We start from the raw sequence: 11,106 nt of genomic DNA on the forward strand, positions 1-11,106 counted from the left end.
CCTGGTGAATTTTATTTTCAGGCATTTTTTCATAACCAGGGCATAAGGTAAATACACAGTCCATGTCTTCTCAGATGCACAGTTCATCACCTGAGCACCAAAAGGACTCTGTCAACATCAGCACATGCTTAGGTCGGTGTTGGGTCAGTGTTCTCAACTGGAACTGGGCTTCTTTGGTACAATCTCATACACAGATTCACTTAAAAAACATTCCCTGTGACAGATTATAGCCCCTACATGTAAATCTCCAACTCAGGGGAGAAATCAATACACACTTTGTGCATTAGTCTTGTCAAAAGTATGAGGAAAAGAGACAGTTCAAAGGCTGGGATTAGTGTCCCTGCCTCAGAGAGGTGCTGCAAGGATCCAGCTCTGCATGAATATGAGAACTCTTAGCTTTGATTGCTAAGTCAGCCTCATCCCTCAGGAAGGTGGCAGCTGATGGCTGGGACAGGGCTGCAGGCAGCAGTGGGGCTGGCCCAGAGCAGTGGGGTGCCCCTCTGCAGGCTGCATTCTCCTTGTCTTTGGGCTTATCTGTGCCTGTGAGTGCTGATAAGAACTGACTGGCATGTTAGGCTCTTGCTGCTTGATTATTTTTTATTGCCTTGTTTGCTTGGGGAATGGGAGTGCTCTGAGGTCCAAAAGGTTGCTTTCCCCCAGGGATCTGTGTGCTTCTGGCTACTGCTTCAGGGATCAGGGCTGCTCTTATCTTATTTCCCCATAAGGTGGGGGTGGTTCTTTCAGGTTCATGTGTTTGCCATTGCATTGGACACGGGGAATTTATTTCATGCTCTTGTTTGGTTTGGCTCTGTTCATGAAACTATGTTTGTAACCAAGGAGGAAGTAACAGACGTGAAAATCCTGCAAGTAGGACAGGAGCTGATGAGGAAACCTGGAACTGGGGGAGTCCATTACTGTGTGCTGTGGGGGATTGGAGCCAGTGGCAGCATTAGTTAGATGTGTGATGAGCTGTCACAACAGCTGTCACTAAAACATGGGCTGCACCTTGAAGTCCAGCAGTGGAGGAATGATATGGAGATCTTGCTATACCCATGTGAACCTAAAGCTGCCTTTGCATTTAGAGTTACAATCATTAATTTCTTTTTTAAATAGCATGTGCAAGTCTAAACCTGACAGGCATGTGTGTGTGAGGACAAGCGTAGGTGAGCAGGACAGGAGAGGCAACAGAAGCTTTTTACCATGAACTTCAATGCTTTGTTTCTCACCAGACCAAGTCTGTAGTGACTAAAGTTTTGCAGGTACATTGTGGACAGGGAAGCTGAAATATGCTACCACATATAAGTGAACATTTCTTTCTTTTCAAAGTGAAGAAGAGTCATATCCAAAGAGATATGCATCACTGTTCATGTGAATAATTAAATATATTTTTACACATAAATAATAACAGGAAACATTATGGAAAGAAATAAAAAAGTTAGGAAGAGCCTCTTGGAAATTGACTTAGTTCTGGTTTTTAGGAAATATTTTCAGCTGTGAATATTTAAAGCAAACTGCTTAGGCAAGAAGTTCAGAACCCTGTACTTTCCACAAAACCTCTCCACACATCATCCCAAGTAATGAACATTCAGTGCATAAATCAAGGCTTCTGCATGGCTCTTTTTTCACTGTTTTGCAGTGGGTTTTCCAAGGACTCCTTTAAAACAAAATAATAACACACCCCATCAAGACAGCAGTTCAGGTTGGCCCAGCAAAGGGTGACCTGAACAAGGTCTCGTAGCACTTGTTGAAAACTGATGTGGATGACGTTGTTCTTCACCAAAAAGTACATCAAGTACGCCACGTGGTAAGGTGTGAAACACACCAGAAAGGCAGCCAGGTTTGTCACCACGATCCTCTCTGCTCTGGTGCTGTGTGTCTGGGGGTTGTCTGGCTTTCTGTGCCTCCTCAGGCACCGGACGGTTTGGGCAGTGCAGAAAGTCATGGCGGCCATGCTGCCGAAGAAAATGATCTCCAGGGTGCTGAGCAGCCCTGCGTTCTCCCACGTGCTCTTGGAGAAGTTGTGGAAGCAGGAAGAGATGTTGTGGCCCTTTCCATGCAGTTGGAAGGTAGAGAGTGTCCCTGCAGAGGTGCCCAGGCAGATGAGAGCACAGACCATGGCAGCTTTCCTGATGGACCTGAGGGTGAGGGCCACGAAGGGGTAGCAGATGGCGATGTAGCGATCCACGCAGATGCACAGGGAGATGAGGATGCTGCCGTACATGTTCACAAAGTACAGACTCTCCAAGGTGGAGCAAAACACAGACCCCAAGTTCCAGTGGTCCTGAAGGTGGTAGGAAATGATTTTGAAAGGAAGGGTAAACAACAGCAAAGTATCCAGGAATATAAGGGCTATCATGTAGACTGTAGATTCTGACAGCTTTTTAACCTTAAAAAACAGGAATGACAGAGCCATTATGTTGAACAGCAATCCCAGGATAAAAGTGGGGGTGTATATGATGAGCTGGAACAGTTCCACAGAAGCACTGATATTCCCTTTGCCATGGGTGTCATTCATATCTCCAGGTGTGCTGGAAGAGAAGAAAATCACAAGGAAGGATGAAGATCACATAGAAAACATAGAACAAAGGCTGATGAGGTCTCTATATCTCCACAGCCTTGGAAACACTGTTCCCCTGCTGTGTGCTGAATTGCAGCTCCTGGGACATGGAGCTGCTCAGTGCCGGTGATTTTGGGGCAAGGCTGTACCTCAAGGGGAGGATGGGGCTTTGTGGTGCCCACCCCACTCGCACTGTTAGCTGTAACCCCGGACTGTGCTGTCCTGTATTCTGGCTGGGCAGAGTATGGCTGAACCATCCCCTTGAACCCAGGTAGCAGACCCTGATTTTAGGGTTTCTTGGATCACGAGGGTGGAACAATTCTGTGGATCCTGTTTCCTGCATCAAGCTATCATGTGAGATCTCGGGGAGCCAAGAACAGAAGGGTCCCCCACATTTATTCATGTGAAGATCCCATACAATCACTGCCAGCCTGCACCCTCTCCCACCTCCCCTGGGCAAAGAGGGACTGCGAGTACCTCTGGCCCTTCTAAAGGCTGTCTGAAAGCTGCAGGCAGGAATCTTCCAACAGAATATTTCTGGCAGAGGTTAATCTTTGGTAGGAGGATGGGATTTTGTCTAAATCAGCCAGACTTACCAGAGCAGAGACAGGGCTTACAGGAAACATGCAGCTGGATTCACCTCTGCAGGAAGGGACTGAAGCAGTCAGGCAGGCACTCTCTGAGCTGAGCTGGGGTCACAAAGTAATTGCCTTCTTTAGAGGAAGGGTTCTGCCTTGATCCTGCCCTCAGACTCTCCTGATAAGGACCAGGAAGGTGCTCATTGGTTTCTGCAGTGCTGTAATCACTTAAAAATGCAAATGGCCAGGAATACCAGATCTTTTCCTCCAGCCAGTTCCATGACAGCAAATGGAACCTGTAAATAAAGTATGCCAGAGATCTTTCTGTCAGCAGCCAGAAATTAATTTCTCCTGCTATTCTCTAGTTTTTACTTCAAACCAGTGTCTTTCCTAAATGAGTTGCTGATTTTGGTGCTGTTCCATTTTAGATTTGTCAGCTGAGCAGTCAAAGTTTCTGTCCTGCAGATCAAGTCACCCCCGTGAGTATTTCACAGGTAAACTCTCCCTTGCTGTGGTTTGAGAGATTAAGATCTCTTTGAGTGAGATTCAGATCAGCAAAAAAGGAAATTTAGTTCTTTGCTCCTTAGAGCCACAGTAATGGCAGGTAAGTGAGATTCTGTAAATTCCTGGCTTAGACAGGAGTAAGAAAAGCAGCATGAAGCACTGTGGGCTTGATGCTGGGAGGGAGCCCATTACTGAGAGCCAAGGGAAGGAAAAGTTAATTAAGGAATTTCTGAAAAGTAATAAATACTAACAAAGTTCTTTACTTCAATGCCTCTGTAGGAGATTTCATTACTACCTTCCTCTTTCTTCAGTCTTGTTTCTAATTTGTTTGATAGTGTGACTAAGAAGTTCTGGGTCTAGGGAAACAGAATTTCAGCTTCTCACCAAGACGTTTAACTAAGAAAATTCTCAATATGATTAAAAGATGTTTCAGACTAGGACCTGTTGTGCAGATTTATTAAAAAATAAACAGAAAAAAAATATTATATAAAGAATAAATCCAAAGGGAAGTTTTGTTCAGTCATTAAAAAAGTTAGCTATGCTGTAAGCAATGCAAGTTATGTAAAATATAATTAGTTTTTGGCTCTTGTGACAAGAGGAAAGCTTTTAAGGCAAGGCACTTTTTGCTATAGTGAAATATCTCTTGTCATCTTACCTTTGGGTTGCCTCGTGCTCTGCTCGTTTTTCTCCTTCTCAGCTTGTAGAATCCTGCAGCCTTGTGTTTTCTTTTAAGGCAGCAGAGTGAGCTGCATGCAGAGCAGCTGCTGCTCAGAATGTCAGGGAGCACCAAGTGCTGCTGCTTTTTGTTCCATCACAGATTTCCATGGCAGCGTGGGGCTCCCCAGCCGCGTCTGCATCGTGCACAGGCAGTCACACAGCTCATTTGAGGATGTAAATCTGTGGGACTCACACCTCTGTGAGTCACCCTTTAAAACGCGGAAAGAAATCTGGCTCTACAGACCTTTCTTTGTTTTTTTCTTTGTTTGTGTTTTTTTCCTCTTTTGTGTGGCTTTTTTTGATTTTTTTTTTGGTGGTATTTTTTTCTCGGTTAGTTAGTTGGTTTTTTTGTTGGTATTTTTTTAAATTTTTTCTCCTATACAGGATTTTATTGATTGTACATAGCATCCATGGGTAGAGTGTTAGTTGTCAAAATGTGCTTTGAGCTAAATCCTATCATTGTTCCCTTCACTTTTCACGATATCAGAAAGGAAAAAGAGACCGCTGATTTTCAGTGGTGATCTCGTGTGTTCAGCTTGGTGTTTCAAAAGAGTCAAGGGTTACTCTTACATCTGTTTATACTCCTAGGGAGCAGGGAATATACCCATGGAGAGTGTCAGGTGATGATTTTGTTCAGGTAGAAAGGGGAAAAAAGTGAACATTTTTGGCTGTTGTATGCATGTTTGCAGTGCTCTTTCCAAAAAGGAAAATAAAGGCCACAGATGAAGTTTTGCTTGGTCTTCTGCATACCCCTTACATTTCAAAACTGAAGATTATATTGGCTAAATTAAATCTGTGAAAGAGATAAGGGATAGGAGATGAGAGAAGAAACAGTCCCTTGGGGTTTCCCCAGGGTATTTTAGTTGAAATGACTCTATTTAAGGAAATAAAAAAAGCAACACCACCAAAGGAAAAAACCCATAAAAGTTCAAATGAACAGAACCTTACCTCATTTCTCAGCTGGGTTACACTTCTGTGTATCCTGTGGTGGCCTTGTGAGCGTGGCTGCATTCTGGGTGTGAACAAAACCCAGCACCATGAAGGGAAGGCTGGGGCTGGGCCAGCACCCTCAGCTCAGATGGGCTCATTTGGCACCACAAACACCAAAATCCAACACCTGGAGAATTCTGTTCCATAATCATAGGAAGAGTTGATATGGAAGGATTAAAAGGTGATATTGTTATAAGTTAGTTATTTTGGTGGAAATTTTTTTGGTATCTCTTGTTTAAAATTAAAAAAAATTTAGGATTGTGAGGTTTTCTTTTTATGGTTTGTATCTGCATTGAAAATTAAGTGAGCTTTTGGTTGATTTTTTTTTTGTTTGTTTTGTGGGAGGTTTTTGGGGTTTTTTTTTGTGTTTGTGGGAGGATATTTGTGTTATGTTTTGATACGTGTATTGTGTTAGCTAAATTTTTTATTTGTTGTTATTTAGGGTTTTATTGGAAAGTGGTTTTTTTGTGGGTGATTAGGTAGAGAGGTTTTATAATTTGGTTAAATTTGGGAATGTGTATTTTTAAAAAATTTATGATGTTTAGGAACGTTTGTGGGGTTTTTTTTGTTGGTTGCGGGAGATATGGTTGTAATTTTGTTGACGATGAGGGAATTTGATGTTGTTTTTTTGTTATTTTATTTTTAGGAATTGGATTTGTTGGGTAGGTTTTTTAATTTTGGTGGGGATTTTTTTGATGGTGAAATTGGTTTCTAGGAGAATTTGGATGATTTTTTTTTAAATACTTCCATTGTTGTGGTTTTTCCCACAATGACGTTATTGATATATTGTAGGTGTTGATATATTGTATGTAGATATGTTGATATATTGTAGATGTTTTGGAGATTTTGGGGGTTTTTTTAGCGTAGTTTGGATGAGGTCTAATTAATCACCTAACTAATTTGAATCTTTCAGCCTTTCTGATTAATTTTGTGGTGGAGTTTCTTCAGTACGTGTTGCTTCTTGTTCCTCATCATCAGCGAGACCAAAGTGTTCATTTTTAGCCTGGTGCTGCCCTGGGCTGTGCAGATGCCACTTCTGAAAGTGCCACTGACGTTCACAGGGGGCTCTCTCCTCCCACTCGAGGTTTTCCCCTCCCTCACACGCAATCGGGGCTTTTCCCTCTGTCTCATTTCCTCTGTGACCCTCGTGCTCTGAGCATTGCCCACCTTGCTGGAGGCTGTCCCCAGCCAGGTGTCCCCAGCCAGGTGTGCCCTGGCTGCACAGAGCTCTGTGAGACTCCACATCTGGAGACAGATGCTGTGGGAAAGGCGGGATCAGGAAGCAGCAGCGGCAGGGGGGGTTCAGCCACCTCCAGTGAGGGATCTGCTTTTGTCCCAGCAGAATCCTTGTGATGGTGTTCACAGGGGTTTGAGGGTGAGGGAAGAGAGGAGGATCTGACTCCATGTTTCAGAAGGCTTGATTTACTGTTTTATGATATATATTCTATTAAAACTATACTAAAGGAGTAGAAGAAAGGATTTCATCAGAAGGCTAGCTAAGAATAGAAAGGAATGAATGATAACAAAGGCTTGTGTCTGGGACAGAGTCTGAGCCAGCTGACTGTGATTTGCCATTAATTAGGAACAACCACATGAGACCAATCCCAGATGCACCTGTTGCATTCCACAGCAGCAGATAACCATTGTTTACATTTTGTTCCTGAGGCCTCCCAGCTTCTCAGGAGGAAAAATCCTAAGGAAAGGATTTTTCATAAAATGTGTCTGTGACATATCCTTGTGAGTTCTTCAGGGAAGAAAGGGCCAGGAAGGCACAGGCAGGGGTACAAATGCACCTGGGATAGGGTGTGAAGGCTCTTCTCCCTTCAAATGGAATGGATGAAAAGGTGTGATGCTGAGGGTTGCTGGGGAGGTAACATGAATCCCAGTGAGCAGGACAGTGGAAAGGCTGGGACAGCCCTGAAGGACTCCCACAGTGTTCATTACTTGGGCTGCAGGGGGAAAGCAGTGGGCAGCAAGGAACCTTTGTGATCTCAGCTCAGGCTCTGCTCTGTGCTAAGGGGATGCCTCTCTTCACAAAGTCCCCAAGTCCAAGTGTGGGTCTCTTTTCGTGGAGATGTGGGAGAAGAGGGCCACCTCTGCACCTTCTCCTCTGTCCTTGACACATCTGTGTGTGTCATCAGTGCCACCAGTGTGTGAAGCTCCTCCTGTTCTCCTGTTTCACATGATTCCTGATGCTGAACGCATCATCTTGTGCCTTTTTCCTCATGAAGGAGCTGCTTCACATGCACTTTTTTGTTGGTATTGAGGACTTTGCTCTATCACTGCTGCCACACAGACCTCATCTTCAGGCCACACATATCTCACCTTCAGGACACACAGACCTCACCTTCAGAGCACACATATATCTCAGTTTCAGGACACACACATACCTCACCTTCAGGACACACAGACCTCATCTTCAGGACACACAGACCTCATCTTCAGGCCTCACATATTTCATCTTTAGGACACACACATATCTCACCTTCAGGACACACAGACCTCATCTTCAGGACACACACATATCTCATCTTCAGGACACACACATATCTCAGTTTCAGGATACACAGACCTCACCTTCAGGACACACAGACCTCATCTTTAGGCCTCACATATTTCATCTTTAGGACACACACATACCTCACCTTCAGGACACACAGACCTCATCTTCAGGCCTCACATATTTCATCTTCAGGACACACACATATCTCCGTTTCAGGACACACACAGACCTCACCTTCAGGACACACACATACCTCACCTTCAGGACACACAGACCTCACCTTCAGGACACACACACGTCCCTCAGTGGCAGCCAGAGAAGTTCTGTTGCTTCCCTGTGCTTGTCCTTAATGCCAGCCTTCTCCTTGCAGCGCTGGGCTGTGCCAGCCAAGCTCCTCCTGGCTCTCCTGCTGTCGGTCCTGGCTCTTGGGAAGTGGCAGCATGGGGCTGATGCTGCTGTCAGCCTTCCAGCTTATATGACAAGTCAGTAACCACACAGGGCTGCACAGTGAAGACACGGTGAGGTTTTATCTCGATTTAAATCATAGCCTAACCAGTGAGAAAAGCATTTGCCCTGCTTGAGAAGAGAGAGCATCCACTGTTGTGATGCACAGCTGCCTGCAGCCTCTGGGTGAGCCAGAGGTGGGGTGAAATGTCCCATCGCCTTCATCTGGTGGCTCTGCAGAGCTGTTTGCAACTGAGTTGCTCCATCTTGTGGCACAGGAGTGTAGCAGTTTGGGTTGGTTAATTTGAGATTTTTCAATGAGCGCAGTGAGTTCGGTATGGGCTCATCACCTGAGCACTCATTTCATGCTGGGAGGCAGGAGCAGCAGAAAGGCAAAGCAGGCTCAAAGCTCGCTGTGAAAAACACCAATCACTTGGTTTTTTAAGTTTTAGAAGTTTAATGATAATAAAATAGTTATAAAATAGCAGTATAATTAGAATAATAGTAATTTGGACAATTTGGATTAGGACAATATGAGACAATAAAAACAAAGAGTTACAGACAGTCCAGGTACTTTTTCTGGGCAGCACAAGCTTGAAAAAGGACCCACTCTAACAGAGGATTAACTCTTAAAAGCAATGGCCTGTTGCATATTCACACACCTCATACATGATGCATAAATTCCATTCAAACACAGGATTCTGTCTGGGCAGTGTCAGCTTCTTCCTCTGAATCCTGATGGTGTTTTCATGGCAGAGCAAGGCAGGAAAAAGTTCATTTCTTCTGATAAGAGAGCAATAAATTCTCTTTCTCTGAAAGATTCAGGTGTCCTGTGGCTGCTATCTCACAGCGAGTCCTTTCTTTAAAAAAGAAATATCCTACATGGCACAGTTTCTATTTTAACATTTTGTTACAACCTAAAGCTATATTTAACACACTACTTAAGAAAATTAATACAGCATAACTTTCTAACATAACACATAAAATATTCATTTGAATATTTGCGAAAAGCCAATCATAAAATATGCATTTTTCACACTTGCCTTTCCCCAAGGCACTGTAGAATGCCATTCCGCATTCCTCCAGAGGAATGAGGAGCTTGGCCTCAGTCCTGCCATGTGCCTGTCTGTCTGTCTGTCTGTCTGAGGTGTGCCAACGGGAGGCACACCATCGTGTGATGGCGTTCACATGGATCTGAGGATGAGGGAAGAGATGAGGATCTGACTCCATGTTTCAGAAGGCTTGATTTATTATTTTATGATATATATTACATTAAAACTATACTAAAAGAATAGAAGAAAGGATTTCATCAGAAGGCTAGCTAAGAATAGAAAAAGAAAGAATTATAACAAAGGCTTGTGTCTCAGACTCTCTGCCCAAGCCAGCTGACTGTGATTGGCCATTAATTACAAACAAACCAACATGAGACCAATCCCAGATGCACCTGTTGCATTCCACAGCAGCAGATAACCATTGTTTACATTTTTTCCTGAGGCCTCCCAGCTTCTCAGGAGGAAAAATCCTAAGGAAAAGATTTTTCATAAAAGATGTCTGTGGCACCATCATGTAGCTCAGACAGTTTATCCCAAGCTGTCCCCACCACCCGAGTGCTCCGCTTCTTGCCCTCGCTGGAATGATGAGCAAGGCAGAGCCCGAGCTCTGATGGATCTGGGTGGGGAGGACCAAAGCACAGCAGGGCTGAGATGAAGCTGTTCTGTGGAGGAAGTGGCCACAGGGCTGCCTGTGTGTGGCTCGTGGGGCCGAGGGTCAGGAAGCTGCTGAGCCGAATCAGCGCTCTGACCACAGGCACCGATGTCTGTCACCCATGTGTGGTGTCCTCTGGGAAGGACCAGCCAACCTTGGCTGTGCAAGAACTCCCCAAGAGTCCTTCAGTGCTGGGGGAGCTAAATCTGCTGCTTGGGCGAGCAGGTGAGCTGCTCTGGCTCTTTGAGCCTTGACGTGTTCAGTGTTGAACTGATCTGATATTTTTGGAGAGACATGTCTCGCTTTCCACAGAGAAATCAGCTGGGGATGCTCTTGTGGGACTTCTGAGTCCAGATCAGCAGGGTGGGTATTTTCCATCTCGGTGCCCTGAGAGTGGTGAAACTTGAAGTTGTGGAGATCTGTCTCTGGTGTTGCAGATTTTGCATTTTCAGTTGTTCTCTGGCTCCGCAGAGCAGGCGTTAGAGAGAGGCTCATGTACCCCAGCTGTGGGACCTGAATAACACATCACAGCCTCTGTGTCTCTTCTGCCTAATGGCTGAGTCATTTTGACACTTCTAAGGTATTTTTTTCCTGTTTAAACCATTAGCTACACCGGTCTTCAAATTATCATTACCCTTGAAAGACTTGTGACAGCATTTTCGCAAATCTAGTATTTCCTGAGAGATCATACAAACTCCCAAACCATATGACTGACCTGGCAAGAACAGAAAGGCACTTTGGAATTCTTCAAGGTAGAGGGGAAAAAAAATCAATTACTGAAAATGGTCAAGATCTCATTTTATTTTTCACAGTTGTGAATTGCATGTAGAGCTCTAGGAAAATAACTGCACGACTGGAGCTCCTTTCCAAAGGCACTTGCACTCAATTTTGAGCCAACTGTGCTCTTAGGTGGCTGAAGTACTGTGTGCATCCTGTGGTGACCAAAGAGTCTCAGTCAGACCCCACATCTCATGGTTCCATTTCTTCTTAATGAGAACAGTCAGTTTTCCTTGCCTCGTTTTTGGGTGTGTAATGTGTCTGTGAGAAACTGCCAGAGGTATGTACAGCAGGGAGGGAAGGTCTCTGAGTGTCATTTCATTACAAGAAAA

General features: G+C 44.4%; 1 protein-coding gene across 1 annotated transcript; it reads right to left on the bottom strand.

Annotated features, from left to right (window-relative positions):
- Positions 1–1,363: 1,363 nt before the first annotated feature.
- On the bottom strand, positions 1,364–4,366 carry LOC131087558 (G-protein coupled receptor 55-like). Its single transcript, XM_058031310.1, has 3 exons — positions 4,295–4,366; positions 3,154–3,431; positions 1,364–2,528 (listed from the first exon to the last, which is right to left on the bottom strand). Exon 3 carries the CDS (start codon positions 2,513–2,515, stop codon positions 1,598–1,600), a length of 918 nt encoding a protein of 305 aa, XP_057887293.1. The 5' UTR covers positions 2,516–2,528; positions 3,154–3,431; positions 4,295–4,366; the 3' UTR covers positions 1,364–1,597.
- Between the last annotated feature and the right edge of the window lie 6,740 nt (positions 4,367–11,106).

Source organism: Melospiza georgiana, chromosome 10 (genome assembly GCF_028018845.1).
Source record: "Melospiza georgiana isolate bMelGeo1 chromosome 10, bMelGeo1.pri, whole genome shotgun sequence".
In the NCBI taxonomy this organism is placed as follows: domain Eukaryota; kingdom Metazoa; phylum Chordata; class Aves; order Passeriformes; family Passerellidae; genus Melospiza; species Melospiza georgiana.